General features: G+C 33.2%; 2 protein-coding genes across 3 annotated transcripts; both read right to left on the bottom strand.

Annotated features, from left to right (window-relative positions):
• Positions 1-10,987: 10,987 nt before the first annotated feature.
• LOC145620557 (uncharacterized) lies at positions 10,988-12,433 on the bottom strand. Of its 2 annotated transcripts, XM_081675249.1 has the most exons (5): positions 12,291-12,433; positions 12,034-12,165; positions 11,803-11,940; positions 11,498-11,689; positions 10,988-11,401 (listed from the first exon to the last, which is right to left on the bottom strand). In XM_081675249.1, exons 1-5 carry the CDS (start codon positions 12,414-12,416, stop codon positions 11,099-11,101), a joined length of 891 nt encoding a protein of 296 aa, XP_081531375.1. In that variant the 5' UTR covers positions 12,417-12,433; the 3' UTR covers positions 10,988-11,098. The 2 variants fall into 2 exon arrangements, with proteins under 2 accessions (XP_081531375.1, XP_081531376.1); XM_081675250.1 differs by lacking the exon at positions 11,498-11,689 and having other exon boundaries at positions 10,991-11,401.
• LOC145620556 (uncharacterized) lies at positions 12,405-14,521 on the bottom strand. The gene is made up of 3 exons (XM_081675248.1): positions 14,486-14,521; positions 13,426-14,386; positions 12,405-13,141 (listed from the first exon to the last, which is right to left on the bottom strand). Exons 2-3 carry the CDS (start codon positions 14,335-14,337, stop codon positions 12,440-12,442), a joined length of 1,614 nt encoding a protein of 537 aa, XP_081531374.1. The 5' UTR covers positions 14,338-14,386; positions 14,486-14,521; the 3' UTR covers positions 12,405-12,439.
• Between the last annotated feature and the right edge of the window lie 2,878 nt (positions 14,522-17,399).

Raw genomic sequence — 17,399 nt, 5'->3', positions numbered from 1 at the left:
GACATGTTGTGGATCTCCAACATGCACGCTGAAAATTCTTTGACATACTCCCGAATAGAACCCTTATGCTGTAAAGCGGCGAGCTTGGTGCGGGCAACAAACTCGGTATTCTCGGGATAAAATTGGGCCATAAGCTCTTTCTTTAGATCCTCCCAAGTATCTACCGACATCCTCTTAGCTTGGATGTCGGCGTACTTGGTGCGCCACCAAAGCTTTGCATCATCCACCAAATACATGGTGGCGGTATCGACTTTTAACTCATTCTCCAACTAACAGACGCGGAAGTATTGCTCCATATCGAAGATGAAGTTACCGACTTCCTTTGAATCTCTCGTGCCATTAAAGGTTCGAGGTTTGGGAGGTTTGATCTTGGCACCTCCACTTCCCCCGAGCCCTCTCTGGGCATGCATTAGGGTTGCACATTTGTCTTGTGCTTCATCAGCAACGTTTTGCACGAAGTTAAGCTGCTCCGTTAACCCATCCACTGTTGCTGCAAGCCTCTCCATTTGTTCGGCTTGTTTTATCACAATATCCTCGAGTTTGGGCAACCTTTCTTCGAGCATCGCCCAATGTTCGGACTTGCCTTCAAGCCAAGCAAGTCGTTCCTCGATTGTATATTCATGCATCTCTCCTTCTTCTGCCATATCTGCGGCAAGCTCGGCTCTGATACCAACTGTCACGGTCCGAGTGTTTTGACACTAGATCGTGCGGCGCGCGCTTGTCTATTGACGACAAGGACGCAAGCCTATCTTAAGGGAGGTTCGTGAGCACACAGCAACACGGACCAAAGGTGTCTTAAAAGGGCACACGATGACAACGAGTGCGGAGTCGGGGCTTGTGACGGCCGATACTTCGAAGCGGGCACAAGCGGAACCGACGAGATGAAAGTGTATCTTGGGTCTCTTGGTTTGGTGGGGGATGCTTTAAAACAAGGCAAGCACAATATCTATAAAGGCTTAAACAACACACAAGTCTTAAAGCAATAGCAACGGGGTAGGGAGCTTAGATTCAATAACCATTCGCTCCCTAAAGAGCTTTATATAGTATCACTAGAGAATTACAAGTGAACGTTGAAATGACAGTAACACAATAATTCTCCCTAGAGCCTAGAAAATAAAAAGAAAGACTTAAGAAACAATACATAAGAGAAAATACAAAGAAAATAAAGGAGAATACATAATTAAGAGGTTGGATAATACATAATTAAGAGGTTGGATTCTAACACTTAGGTAGTGGTGTGGTGTTAACTAAGGATTAAGTTAGTAATTGCATTCATAAAGGTTAAGCATTTAAGCAATGAGGCATAACAAATGGATTAGCCATTAATGAAGATTTGCACTAACTAGAGCTTAGCTAAACTAAGAGGTCCACCAAATAGCAATGCAAAAACTAAGGGCCATTAAATACAATTTTTCCTTTTTTTACATTTTATTTTTCACTTCTTTTATTTATTTATGGTCATATCCTTGCTATGCCCTTTTATTGATTTTCCCCTTTTCAGTCCCCGTTCTTCTCCTAGTCTTTCGTATCTCTCTCTATTGTTTAGTGTGATTCTAATGTAATTACCTACAAATATCTCTCTCTTTTTTCTTCTTAAAAGTCTGCATAAAACTTAAGTCATGAATATCTCTGATAGTATTAATTAATACTCCGTATTTCTTATATAATAGATTGGTAACAATTCATGTAGAGAGACATTATATGAGAAAAGGAGTAAACCTGGCATGCCATCTTGTATCGGCAGCAATATTTACAATCACGTCAATTTGGTTGGCAATGGCACCAGCCAAATCGGCATCCATGCCTAAGCAAGGATGCTCAATAATATTTCCAACTACTGCAACCAATTTGCCCTTCATGAACTCCTCATATCTTTCTCCGTGCACCTTTTTCAATCGGATGAATACTTCACAATCTATGATCTGCAAACAATATGTAAAAACTTACTAGTATAAACCAAATCATAAATAATAACAAATTGAATTCACCCCCTTGTACATTTTGACCAAAACAAAGACGCGACTCTGATTAAGATTATAGTAACTTTAATTGTATATTGTTAAAATTTAAGTATAACTGATATTATAAAGTATCTATTGTGACAGATCCAACAAGATATTACAAGTATACATTAATAATTTAATATATGTTTTTTTTTTTTAAGTTTATTAAAAAATCAAATTCAAATTGTAACACTCATAATAAGACGTATTAAACTCACTTCAGTTTTCAATCTTTGCGCTGCAGCTTCCGCATTTTTGGCTCTCAACAAGAGGTAAATCTTTTGCACTTCGGGAACTTCCCGCAATAGCTTCTCAATGAACACTGAGGCCAATCACACAACAAGAACCCTTTAAGTGCATAAAATATGTGGTAATTATTAAATCTCAATTATATCATACAAATTAGTTTAAGTGGTGACTTTATGCATGGCATAAGAAGACTTTAAGTACTCAGTAAATATGAATCAATCCTTGACTCCAACTATTAGGGCATGTTCTCATTGATTGAACTCAGCTGAACTGAAGTGAACTGAACTGAATATTTTATAAGAGAAGGAAATTAGGAGCTGAACTGAACTGAACTGAACTGAATTGAACTGAAGTGAACTGAATTTCAACGTAAGAGTACAGGCCCTTAGTTTAACCATTTAGTTGTAGTTAATCCTTTAACATGGTATCAAAAGCCAGCGTAACAAAGTGATATGAAATTATTTTTACCTGAATTGAAATTATTTGTCCTAAATACTACTCCCTCCGCATTTTATTACTTGCTCCATTTGTACTTTTTACACTATTCATTTAACCTCTTTTGATTAATGCTTGTGATTTATACATAAGAAAAATAGTCTTATGTGGGTATTTGTTGACATCATCTCAATGAATATAAATTATTAATTTTCAATTGTTATAATATATACATATTAATAGTTAAAGATATCACTGATCAAAGATTTACATTGACATACATGCCCAAGAGAAATGAAGCAACTTAAAATGTAGGAGTATGTTTGTAGGATGAAGAGTGAACATGCATGGCCTCACTCATAACAGTGGTTTTATGAGTTATGATGGTAAGGCGGTTTCTTAATTTTTGCATATATATTCAATAATCTAATGAATATTGTCATTATATACTTTTTCCGTTATTTTAGATGTATCACTAATTTTGAGGGGGCATTTGGTTTGCAAATTGGTATGAAGTTGGAATGAAGAATGAAATCATGTAGTGGTATGGGTTTGTAACTTGATTCTTAATTAATACCATATGTATGGTATGATTATAGAATATAATTTATTTTCTTTTATTTGATACCTAAAAGTATTAGTAGGAATGAGCCAAACCCACCTCTCTCTAAACCCCAATACTTTGGGAGTTTAAGGTATGCGTTTGCAACTCTTAAAATCATAAAAGAAACATAAGATATGGGTTTGAACCATTCTAAACCCATACCTTATACCTTAAGTATGTGAACCATACACCCTCTGAATTCACAGAATCCTTGACAATTTTTGGAATAATGAGTGCTAGAGAGAGGAAAAAAAAATGTACTACTTCCTCCGTTTCTATGTAGTTGTCGCGTTTAATTTAGATACATTTATCCAAAAAAGAAAACGTGTTAACTAAAAAGAAACTTCCTAAAAAGGAATACGTGTCAACTAAAAAGAAACGGAGGTAGTATGAGATACTCCGTATGAGAGAGATAGAGAAATTTTATTAACTGAAAATAAAAGTGATGTATATACGAAGTAAATTAAAACTTATATTTCAAAAAAAAAAAAAAAAAAAAAAAAAAAAAAAAAAAAAAAAAAAAAAAAAAAAAAAACTATTGTGATTCATCCAAAAATATAGAGGAAGTAAGGCCCTGTTTGATTCACCTTAATTTTGCTGAACTGAAATTATTTTTACTGAACTGAACTTAATTTTACTGAACTGAAATTATTTTTACTGAACTGAAATTATTTTTACTGAACTGAAATTATTTTTACTGATTTTCTATTATAATTCTTCTTTAAGAAAACTGAATTTTACAGAACTGAACTTATTTTTACTGAAATCATTTTTACTGAACTGAAATTAATTTTACTGAACTGAACTTATTTTTACTGAACTGAAATTATTTTTATTTAATATTATTTTTTTAAGGTGAAAAGAGCAGGGCCTAATAAAGCAATCATAGACTATTACAAAATTATACTTGTATAAGGGTAAGGCACTAATTACGTAATGTACAGCTAAGGGAATCATGACAAAATACTACTTGTATACAAATCTCAACAGTACTTTGTATTTTTTAAATCTAGACTAGAGCACTAGACTCTAAACAAGTCAAAGATACGAAAAGATTGTTGTGAGGGTTGTGAAGGATATACATCACTAACAATTAGTCCATGATATACGGAGTACATATCAATAATAATGTATTTTTATTTTCTGACATACTCCCTCCGTTTTTAAATACTTGCTCTATATCTCTATGCATGGAGTTTTAGGAGAAATTAAAGAAAGTAACAAAATACGAAGGTAATAGGGTTGGTGGAAGAATAAAAAATTATAAAAATCAAAAGTAGTGGTTGAGAGAATTGAAGGAGAGAATATGGAATTAATATTGTTGGGTCCACTAAATGAGAGAAATTAATTAAATATTATAAAAGCTTTCCAAATAAGGAAATGAAACAAATATTTAAAAACGGCGGAAAATGAAAAGTTGAGCAAGTATTTAAAAACGGAGGGAGTATCTTCTAACGCTCCATCAAATAAATCTTGGTCTAGTATAATAAGCTTGTACTTTATAGGATCAAACCTCACTAGAGGCACTTTGGGATCAGGATTCCCTTACCCTTTTTCCAAAATTCTTAGCCCATTAACCCGAATCGAAATAACATGTTAGAGATTCCGACCCGATAGGACCCTTCTCCTTATATATATAAAAAAAAAATGCTTATACATCTACTATATATCAAAATAGTAATATACTCGTATGTGATTCTTTACTTTTGTGTATATATTTCATCGGCCTAATGAATATACATCAAATTTAACGATAGTAAATACAAGTACATTAGTATTACTTCGTATAAAGCTAAAGAGAATTTATAAGTTGTAGAGAAGTAAACAATACCTTTGCCCGTAAAGCCAGTTGATCCGACTATGAAGTAATTTTTGTGCTTAAGAAAATTCACAACTCCAATGCCTTGGTTAGAGTTTGATTGGTTCGCCATTGTAATAGAGAAGAAATATTAAAAGAGACAAAGAATTATATTGATTAAGCTTCAAGAGCAAAGTTTAATGAGTTGGTGTTGTAAGCTTGAGAAAGTCTTTATAATATCTACTCAACCCCATCAAAAGAAACGTAAGCCCATCCTCTATGATAGAGAATATCACGCTCTGTATTATTATACTACGTATTTAATTATTTTATATTGTTTAAGCATACAATTAATTTGTCTTTGAGTTTCTACACATGTGAAGCAATTAGACAGCTGGGTTTATATTGATTATTGAATAGTTTTAATCAAACCGTCAAACTCATAACTAAACATATCTTTCCTTATAGGGGGTTTAATTGTGTGGCAGGCCACACCATGTGGTCGGGGTTATTTGAGTTACTCGATTAGGTGTTACTCGAGTTACTCATGATCGAGCGAGTATCCCCTTGGGTAACACCTGACTGAATCCTTCCAACCCTTGATCGGGTAACTCGAGTAATCCCGACTACATGATATGACCAGCCACATATAAAAAATTGTGTTCCTTATATAATATTAATTTAATAATACATGAAAAATAAACATGTAAATTTGTGTAATAAATGATTAAATTTGATTTATATATTTTAATTTTTTATAGGACTGTATATCCATCAACCCTTAGATTTCAAGTTAATTCATAATCAAATCTGATATTTTTATAAAGTGAATAAAAAGTTATCTAAACTTAAGCTTGTTATTGACCTTATGATGAATTTATAGCGTATGTAATAATCACATTTTTTTTTTTTTGACAAGATGTAATAATCACATTTAAGAAAGAGTAAAATTTATATTGCAGAAAAGGGGTGTTTTATTTTATTAGGAAAGGATCTTAAATTCTTTCAAAAAAAAAAAAAAAAAAAAAAAAAAAAAAAAAAGAAAAGAAAAGAAAAAGAAAGAAAGGATCTTAAATTATTTTATTTTAGTAGAAATCAATCAACAAAGAATTACATAAAAAAAAAAAAACCATCAATTCATTATATTAAGAAAGGCTCTTTCCTTTTTCTTTGATGATTGATTGTCTTCTTTTTAGTATATCATTATTATTATTATGTAAAGGAAGGGTTAATGGGATGATGTCCAAATAAATGATTTTTTTCTTACTAGAGTAATTATTTTTATTAAATAAAAATAAATTTCAGCCTACTCTATTATGATATTACAACTCCATTTGCATGTACCCGGTGTACAGTATTTTTACTGTACATCGGGTTTTTCTCACGTGCAACTTCTTTATTGTTTTTTTTTTTTTTTTTTTTTTTTTTAAAATAGCGGAATTTAAAATCACGGAATTTTATACCTAAATCAAAAAAACGCAGAACAATGGAGGAGAGAGAAAGTGAGAAAACGCAGAACAATGGAGGAGAGAGAAAGTGAGAAATCGCAAAAATTGCAAAAAACGATCATCAATCGAGGAGAAAAAAGGTTAGAAAACGCAAAAATTGCAGAAATCGATCATCAATAAAGGAGAAAAAAGGTGAGAAAACGCACAAATAGAAAAATTCGATCATCAATCGAGGAGAAAAAAGGTGAGAAAACTTACAAATTGCAGAAATCGATCATCAATGGAGAATTCGACTTTCGATACAACAAAATGCAGCAATCTCATTCACGAATTGCTACAAAAACAGAGGCAAGTTGAGACTGAATTTGAAATCGATTTAAATCGATCGATTATAGAAGAAGAAGAAACTTATTGTTTTGGAGATGAATTCGTACCAATATTCAACCATCCAGACAATGCAGAAGCAATTGATAATGCAGAAGACGCAATACACAATGCTGAAAATCAAGTGGTTCCTGATAAATCAATTGATTCAAATTCAGAACAAACAACCAAAACAAATGCAACTGAAGGTAATTTCTATAAATTTTTGAGATTGTATGCTAAAAAGAACCCTTTGAATACATAATTGTTACCCTTTTTATGCATAAACGTGACCCTATTTATGCCTAAATGTTACCCTCAGATTGAATGCAGAACTTTTGAGATTGCATGCAAAAAGTAACCCTTTGATTGCCTAAATGTTACCCTTTTCATGCTTAAAAGTGACCCTATTTATGCACAAATGTTACACTCAGATTGTATGCAAAAAGTAACCCTTTGAATGTCTAAATGTTACCCTTTTCATGCTTAAAAGTGACCCTATTTATGCACAAATGTTACACTCAAATTGTATGCTGAAAATTCAAGTTGTATGCAGAAAGTATCCCTTTGAATACCTAAATGTTACCTTTTTCATGCATAAAAGTTACCCTATTTTCACACGAATGTTACCCTTTTTTATGCTGGCTGTGGTTATTATCTGATTTGTTTGTATTAAATAACAGATACAAATCCAATTGATGCTTCTGGTTTAGATCTTAGAGGATCATTTGTTGGTGTGGTAAGAGAAACTTTTGAAGAAATTTTGGAATTGTATGAAAAACATGCTGCTATACTGGGATTTTCAATAAGAAAACATACAACTAGATTCAAACAACACACAAAAATAGTAACTGAGAAAAACTATGTGTGTTCTGCTGAGGGAAAGAGACATTCAGGTCAGAAGAAAACAAAGTTAGTTGAAATGGTTGATGAAGAGGATGTAAATGTAAAAGCAAGAAAGCCAAGACAAGTAGCCATTACAAGATCAAATTGCAAGGCATGCATAAGAGCAAAAGTGAATAAAGAAGGACAGTTTGAGGTGGTGTCTCATGTTATTCAGCATAACCACGAGCTAACAAAGCCACAGTGGCATTATTTGCATCGTTCTGAAAGAAAAATGACAAAGGAAAAAACTGAAGCAATCAAAACAATGAAATCTTCAGGTTTAACTGCAATGGACACTTACTATTACATGGCTACAGAGGCTGGAGGAGAACAGAATGTAGGCCATAGTGTTGTAGATCACCTGAATTTCTGCTCAAGGTTAAGAATGGAACAAATTGAGGCTGGAGATGCTCAAACTTTAGTGAACATTTTAAGTCAAGAACAATCAGAGGATCCAAACTTCTTTTTTAGAGTGAAGTTTGACAAAGAAGGAAGAATTTGCAATATCTTTTGGAGAGATTCAATGATGCTAGAAGACTATAGGATATATGGAGATGTTCTTGTCTTTGATACAACATACAGAACCAACAGATATAATCTTATATGTGCTCCATTTGTTGGCATAAATAACCACTGGCATAATTGTATGTTTGCATGTGCTTTTATTGGGGATGAAACAACAGATTCATTTGTGTGGTTATTACAAACCTTCTTCAAAGCTATGGAGGATAGAAAACCAACTTCAATATTCACTGACCAGGACCAAGCAATGGCAAATGCAATTCTGGAGGTAAAAGATTTATATTGACATCTTACAGATTTGAGATCTGACAATAAAGTTTTTCTTTTCACATAAAAGTTACCCTTTTATCTGCATAAAGTTATCCTTTTTAGTGCATAAAGTAACCCTTTTAACAGCATAAAGTGACCCCTTTATTTTCAATGCAGGTGATTCCAAATACAAGGCATAGACTTTGTATATGGCATTTGGAGCAAAATGCCATAACCAGATTTGGAGCTCTTAAAAAAGACAAAGAATTCAAATTTGCATTCAACCAGTGCTTAAAGATGTGTGTGACAGAACAAGAATTCGAAGAAAAGTGGCAGGCAATGTTGCAGAAATATGAGTTGACAGAACACTCTTGGTACAAAAGAGTGTATGAGTTGAAAGACAAATGGTGTCCTGCCCTTAGTAGAGATTTCTTTTCAGCAGGAATCTTATCGTCACAAAGGAGTGAAAGCACTAATCATGCTATAGGATTCAGAGCAAGTAAAACAACTACTTTGACATAATTTTATACCATATTTAAGAAGACAACCAATCGTTGGAGAAGCACAGAGAAATATGATGAGTTTACCTGTAGCAAGTCAATAGCATTCACTTCATTGCCTCTCTCTGGAATGCTAAAGCATGCTGCACAGGTAAAAAGTTAACTGACAACTACATAAATTACACCTAATATATGGCAATTTAAATGAACCTACATGATTTTGATGTACAGGTTTTCACTTTATCACTCTTTAGAGATTTTGAAGAGGAGTTTGGATACTCTATGGCAACAACTGTTCAGATGTTAGGCAGTAATGAAGAATGCCTACTTTATCAAGTAACACTAGAAGACAAGCCATGGTCTGCACATCAAGTAAACTATATACATGAGAGCCAAACTGTATGGTGCACTTGCAAAAATTTTGAAGCATCTGGATGGTTATGTTATCATTGCATCAGAATTCTACATTTGCATTCAGTAACAAGAATACCAGATAAGTATGTTTCAAAAAGATGGACTAAGTTTGCAAAAACAGAGGCATGGGATAGGTTGAAGAATCAGGATCCTAAACAGCGATATATTCCATGGAGGCAAACAATGATGAGGAAATACTACAATCTAATCTTAAAAAGTCAAGAAAATGAAGACACAAGAGCATTTATGGAAGAAAGCTTCAGAAACAGTCTTAAAATGGTGGAAGACTTACTTGCTATTGCTGCTCAGAAAGAAAGTGCAGAAGCTGCTTCTAACATTCCTGATGTGGCAGACAGCACTCAAAGCAATACTGACGTTTCTTCAGCATCGAGTACAAGCACAAGTGTACCACAAATACTTGATCCTAAAACGGCTGTAACAAAAGGAAGAAGCAAGAGAGAAAAAGGAGGACTTGAAAAAAGCAAGAGAAAAAGAAAACCAGCACTGCCACCTCCAAATTCAGAATTTGGATCAAAAACACCTAACTTACGACTCTTTTAAGATCTTTTTTTGAACATTTTTTTTTTCGAAATTAATATACCTTGTATTGTTAAGCTTCAGAAACAGTCTTAAAATGGTGGAAGACTTACTTGCTATTGCTGCTTAGAAAGAAAGTACAGAAGCTGCTTCTAACATTCCTGATGTGGCAGACAGCACTCAAAGCAATACTGACGTTTCTTCAGCATCGAGTACAAGCACAAGTGTACCACAAATACTTGATCCTAAAACGGCTGTAACAAAAGGAAGAAGCAAGAGAGCAAAAGGAGGACTTGAAAAAAGCAAGAGAAAAAGAAAACCAGCACTGCCACCTCCAAATTCAGAATTTGGATAAAAAACACCTAACTTACGACTCTTTTAAGATCTTTTTTTGAACATTTTTTTTTTTGAAATTAATATACCTTGTATTGTTAAACTATTTTTCTTTTGTTTTTTTACTCTATGACAAGTTTAATGAAAATGTGATTGACACTTTTATTAGCAGATATTTAATTCTTGGAAACATCAACTTATGTTACCCTTTTCATGAATTAAAGTGACCCTTTTCATGCATAAACGCTATCCTTTATATCCACTAAAAGTTACGCTTTCTGGTAATAAAAGTTACCCCTTTTGTCAATAAAAGTTACCCTTTTCATGCATAAAAGTTACCCTATCTATCCAAAAAAAGTATACCTTATCCTTTCTATCCACTAAATTAACCTTCTCTTTGTTAATAGTTACCCTTTCAAGTAATAAAAGTTACCCCTTTTGTCAATAAAAGTTACCCTTTTCATGCATAAAAGTTACCCTATCTACCCAAAAAAGTATACCTTATCAAATATAAAAAGTAACCCTTTTTATGCCACAAAGTAACCCTTTTTATGCACAAAAGTGACCCCAAAAAACATACACAAGAACCTTTCAAATTACTTAATGTATGCACATACATCAGTATTCCAAAAGAACAAAAAACTAACCAATAAGTTTAATTACATCATTTAACTTGATGTATATGCACAAACATTAAGTTTTTTCATTGTTCAAAAAATGCTCCTAGACCTAATCAACCTTTGCTTCTAACAGTCATTTCACCCTTTAGAAGGAGTGTACTTGTCTGTCTTCTTTTTTGCCCTTTTTCCTTTGGGATTCTCTTCGTCTGCCTCTGCCTTTGCTTCTACTTCAGCTGCCATTATTCTTTCTTCATTATCTTTCTTCTTCTTTGCAGCAATTGCATCCTTTCTTCTCATTTCAATTTCTTGGCAATAAGCAGGATCTTTCTTCTTCTCATTGAACTTCTCTAATTCTGACAACACATCATTCCTAGATTCATTCAAATCACACAGCACCAGTGTCGTACAAATCTCACCTCGCAGAAATTTTCTCCCAATAATCTCACAACAGAAAAAAAAAAAAAAAAACTTATCAATATGTAATTAATAAAAGCATTAGAAAGGGAAAAACTACATACAAAATAGATGAATAATTACTGTTTTGAGTTCATTTAATTTGAACGATTCGCCAACAAAATGGAGCATGTGATACATAACAAACACCCCACAGTCCAAATTGTCAACCTTTTCTTTTCTCCATTCCAACTCAACAATTTGAAACCTATAAGAAGGTAGCTGAACACTCTTTGGATGATTTCTTTTTCCGAGAAAAACACCCATTTGATCACACTGACATAAAATATAAAAGTTTAGAATAAAATAAAACAAGAAAAAAGAAAAAAAAATTTAAATGGAAACAATAAGTAAACAGAAACATAACAATGAAATCAACATAAACATACCAAGTGTGAAGACAATTCTTTGGTATATTCAAGAGCATCATCACGCCAGATGATATTGTCAAGATAATATACCACCTCTTTTGTATGATCAATAACAAACAAAATGTAGTGATTCTCAATAAGAACAGGAAAATATATCTGAAACAGAAAAAATTAAAACACCGATTTAGACAGATTAACACAAAACAGAACTTTTTTAAAGTTTTGATAGTAATTTATCATGAAATATACCAGTTCAGCATCCATAATATCACATTCAGGATTCTCATAGCTCACCCAACCTTCCCATAAACCGTGCAAATCATTAACAGCTTGTGAAACTTCACCTTTGCCAATGTTTTCACAAACATGCAAGAATGCAAACTATTAAAAGTATGAGAACTTGTTTATATAAAAAGATAATAACTTTAGTGCACATAAAGGGTAACTTTAGTGCACATAAAGGGTAACTTTAGTGCATATAAAAAAAAAAAAATCAAATTACTTACACTTTGCCTCACACCAAAGAAGAATTTTTGAGGACCAGAATCAAAACATGCCTTCTCGTTCAAATACAGACAGTAGCAATCAATGATGCACCATCTAATTCTAAGTGGAGCTACCAGGGATACCATGTCTTCTCTTGGAATTAAAAAATTCATCCCAATAGTAACAAGATTCTCACTGCAACAATAAAAAATAAGATAAGCATTAAACAAAAAAATAAAGGAAAAAAAACATATAAAATATAATTATTATAAAAAATGACATTTAACTTCCTCATCATTGAATTATCCTTCAGTAAACAATAATCAAGAATTTCCTGATGTAACTTGGGCAATTTCTTGAAAATCCGAGCATTAGACCTCAAAAACAGAGTAAGAAAAGGAACATCCACACCTACTGGCCCACAGTCGAGTGAGCAAAAAGATTTATTGCCTCTGACGATACGTCTAGAAGCATTTGCTACAGAAGGCCCAGCATCATCCTCAGACCTATTCATCAAAACACTTTTTCCTTTACCATTGACATCATCCTCAGACCTATTCAAATTCAAATCTTCTGCAGGTTCATTATCAGGATCATCATTGTTATGACCTTCAGGTTCATAAAAATCACGAAACATTTCATGAATAGACTTCATCTTGTTACACTCCTCAATTAAACCATCTAAAAGCTTCAGGTAATGAGGATCAGAAAGTAACTGTTGTGTTTGAGAAAATACAACAGGATCATCAGAGGATAATGATTCAGTTCTGCGAGAAGCAATCATATCACTCAAGGTTTGAAAACCCTGTGACTGAACCAACAATAATATATCCATATTTCTTTTGACCAAAAGAAATGTTTCATGAACAGCCTGCAAACATATGAACCAATAAGAACTATACAAATATAAAAAATAAAAATAAAAAACAAATGAAAATTCATGATATATGCATAAAGTTACCCTTTTAAATGCATAAAGTTACCCTTTATTATGCATAAAGTTACCCTTTAAAATGCATAAAGTAACCCTTATAACTGAATATTTAGGGTAACTTTAGTGCACAAAAAGGGTAACTTTAGTGCACAAAAAGGGTAACTTTAGTGCACAAAAAGAGATAATAACTAAATAAAAAATAAAAAAAAAAGAGCACTTACATCAGTTGAAATTTCTTTAATTTCATCATCAGTCATCACACTTTCTGGAAGATCAAATGCAAGAATGCGGCCACTTCTACCACTTGTAGAAGCCCCTTGACCACAAGTTTGCTTAACAACAGGAGTTATAGGATCCCTAACTTCAGGCTGTGAAACAGGATATGTAAGGGTATCCAATGGTCCCTGCCCAAAATCACCAGCTTTAATCTCCAAATTGATCCGCTTCTTAATCTTCGCATCAGTCCAATGTTGAATCAAAGGAAGGGTACTACTTTCCTTTTCTCCTTGGAAATTTAATCGATGAAAATACATAATTTGCAAAGCTAGCAAACAACCACTTACATTTTGAGCATTTTCATCATTCTTATAATTCACAACAGCCTTCTTTAATTTTTTCAAAACATATGAACACCAATCAAATGTTTTGATTTCATCAACATTTTCCACAGCCTTCAGCAACTTCAATGAAACAGTCCTATTAGTAGTAGGAGCTAAGAAGCTAGACATAGCATGTAGCACAAAACATCTCTTGAATTCTTCACCACCATCATCCAAATCAACCATCCTAGACTCCACTTTTGACAAATGTAGAGGTTGCTTCTCAGTAAGACCATAATCATGTCTCCATGACTGAATGATACGTTTATCTACACTACCTTCTTCAGGATTCTTCTGAAGTTCAGGAACAGCAATCTCACTCATAGGCAAGCCAAAGACATCACATATATCATTTTTAGTAACTACAAACTCTTTACCAGCAGCAATAGTGAACATGCAGCTACCTCCATTAAAGTGTTCAACCAGCCAATGTAGCATTTGACGATTCAAAGTTTTCAATTTCAGATGTAATAAACCACCAAAACCTATTTCTTCAACAGCTTTTTGTTGATTAGGACTAAAATTACTCATCATTAATTCCAATGTGTGTGGTCTGCACCTTGCAATCAAGGGTCTTTTTTCCCTAAATAATAATAATATAAGTAAAACAATATCAGAATCAGAATCAGAATCATGATATATATGATTAAAAAAATACAAAACAAAAAACATTTATACTTACACAACAGTATCAGAATCAGAATCAGAAACTACTTGCAATTCAACATCTGCTTTGGCCTTCTTAGATACAATTTTAGACTTCTTAGGAGATGCTTTAACCTTCTGGGACTCTGCTTTGGCCTTCTTAGGAACAGTTTTAGCCTTCACAGTTTTAGCCTTCACAATGTTAGACTTCCCAGTTTTAGACTCTGTTTTGTCCTTCTCAGGAGCTGTCTTGTTCTTTTTAGCAGGCTCTTTACCCATTCCTTTTCCCCTTGAAGGCGATTTATAACGATATCCACCTATTGAACCACCTATATCTAATTAATACAGAGGATAACCATAAATTACAAATTCACAAATTACTCAGGGGAAAATTTAGAATATATGCATAAAAATCTTTTTTACTGCATAAAGTCACCCTTAAAATACAACAACTAACCCTTTTAAATAAAAAAGTAACCCTTTAACAAGCATAAAGTGACCCTTTTAACTATATAAAGTGACCCTTTTAACTATATAAAGTGACCCTTTTCACTGCATAAAGTCACCCTTTAAACTACAACAAGTAACCCTTTTAAATACAAACGTGACCCTTTTGACAGAATAAAGTGACCCTTTTCACAGCATAAAGTGACCCTTTTCAAAGCATATAATAACCTTTGTCATGCATATAAATAACATATGTATATATTACTCACACACAATGCACAATGCACATATTACTGGTACTCAAACACATATACACAAACACAATGCAGATATGCATACTATTCTCATAATCTAACTAAAACCTAACATCAAAATTTGAAGAATAATGAATAAAACTTCTGAAAACAAACATGCAAAATTTGTTTAACATGTAACAACACCACAACACATATATATCAAATTTTGAACCAATTATCACAATGAACAATAAAATAAAGCAAAATTAAACATAATAACTTCAAAATTGAAATTCAATTATCATAATATGCATAATAAATCAACAGAAAACAATAAAAAATAACATGCACTACTAATTCGACATATATAAGCGAAAATTCAATTGAAAATTCGAAAAAATGATGAAAAATTAAATAAACACACCTTCTTCAGCATCTACAGCCTTCTTTGTAATCTTCTTCTTCACCATTGCTGAAACTAACACTACAAAAAACGAAAACAAAATCAAAATCAAAAAACCTAAAAATCGAAGAACCAAAACAATTTAAACTAACAAAAATCTCAAAAAAATAAGTAAACTAACCACAATTAAGCGATAAACAACTTCACAAGTGAAAGAAAAGTGAGAAAAAGCTCGAAAAAGCTCGAAAAGCAACAATGGAGGAGAGAGAAATCGCTCGAAATCGCAGTTAACTGGTTTTTAGAGAGAGAAAAACGAGGAGAGAGAAAGCGTGAATGAGTGAATGAAGGAGAAAATCAAGGAGAGAGAAAGTTCTTTTTCTTTAATTTTGGAAAGCACGTGCCCATGACAGTTTTCTTGTCCTTAAAATCCGCCATTCAATATCATTATTGAACACCCGCTTTTTTTAAAAATTTGTGATGACATTATCATGTATAATTTGTCAGTTCCGACCTTAAAAAATTATCAAATCCCATTAAACATGCAAAATTTAACATAGATGATAGATCCTTACTTTAATATTATGCATTTATCAATTAAAAAAAAATCATGCATCATTCATTCATTTGTCTACTTTGACCCTAATTAAATATTAAATCCCATTGATAATCATGCAAGATTATTTTAATATAGAATAAACACTTGACGTAAGAATATAAAATTATGCAAAATATTAAGAAAATATCTAGCGAGAAATGGCCTTCAATAATCCACAAATTTCAAACCAATTCATATTATACAATATACTACTATAATGAAGGAAAAATTGCCTGGAATACTCCCACCTTTGGGCTGTCCGCTGAAAATAATCCCACCTTTGGATTATTTTTAAATAATCCGACCTTTAGACCCCATCCGCTTTAAATGGTCCCAACCGGTCATGTAACCTATTATAACAGGTTACTTGACACGTGGTGACCTGTGATTCGGAAAAAAAAATAAAAATAAAATAAAATAATTTTTTAATAAATAAATTAATTTTTTAAAAGAAAAATAAAGATAAATTATTAATATTTAAAAAACCACTCAAGCCACCGCCGGAGTCCCCTACTCCGTGGCGCCAGCCACCAGAACTCAAACCTAGTGCTAGCGACCAACCAAGTGTATCCGGCCGCTCCCGATCCCCTACCCTGAACCACCAACATTCCTCCCCCCCCCCCCCCTCACGAAAACTATAGGAAACCCTTCCCCACCACGTTTTCCAGCCTGACGGCCTCCTTCCCTACCCATGTCCCTTTTCCGGCCCCCTCCCCTTACCCTCCCCCGTCGATTTCGACATAATTCCCTTTCCATAGTTAATTTCGACCAATCTTCTTCCTTTGGGGCGTGGTGGTATAAAGAAGCCGATTTCGAGCCAATCCTCTTCCTTTCGGGCCAACGAGAATGGGAGGAGCGGCGATTGGTGTGGGTCAGGAAGCGACTACCGGCGCGGGTCTGGAAGCGGCAACCAACACGGTCTGGACTGATGGTGGCAACGTAGAGTTGGCTAGCTGGTGGTTGTTGTTAAATTAATTTTAAAATAATTAATTAACGTTAATTATTAACAATCATTTCTAAAAAAAATAAAAAGTAAAATTATTTATTGACCAACCATATACTAACACATGTAAATTAAATGTAACTAAAAAAAAAAAACTTACTCAACCGGTTACAAGTCACTCGGGACCATTTAGAGCGGATCGGATTGGGTTATAAGGTCAAATTATTTAATAATAATCCAAAGGTGGGATTATTTTCAGTGGACGGCCCAAAGGTAGGATTATTCCGGGCAAATTTTCCTATAATGAAATGACTAATTGATTTTTAT

This window comes from Chenopodium album, chromosome 27 (assembly GCF_948465745.1).
Source record: "Chenopodium album chromosome 27, dcCheAlbu1.1, whole genome shotgun sequence".
NCBI lineage: Eukaryota > Viridiplantae > Streptophyta > Magnoliopsida > Caryophyllales > Amaranthaceae > Chenopodium > Chenopodium album.
This window is presented reverse-complemented; position numbering and strand designations above follow the sequence as displayed.

What these genes read in the sequence shown, in the direction of transcription:
- LOC145620556 (XM_081675248.1), bottom strand. Translation starts at nt 14,337, where the DNA reads ATGATGAGTAATTTTAGTCCTAATCAACAAAAAGCTGTTGAAGAAATA. An exon ending in TTAAAGAAATTTCAACTGAT is followed by an intron (nt 13,142 to 13,425) that starts GTAAGTGCTCTT and finishes ATATGTTTGCAG; the next exon opens with GCTGTTCATGAAACATTTCT.
- LOC145620557 (XM_081675249.1), bottom strand. Translation starts at nt 12,416, where the DNA reads ATGGTATCCCTGGTAGCTCCACTTAGAATTAGATGGTGCATCATTGAT. An exon ending in AAGAATTGTCTTCACACTTG is followed by an intron (nt 11,690 to 11,802) that starts GTATGTTTATGT and finishes ATTTTATGTCAG; the next exon opens with TGTGATCAAATGGGTGTTTT. An exon ending in AATTAAATGAACTCAAAACA is followed by an intron (nt 11,402 to 11,497) that starts GTAATTATTCAT and finishes TTCTGTTGTGAG; the next exon opens with ATTATTGGGAGAAAATTTCT.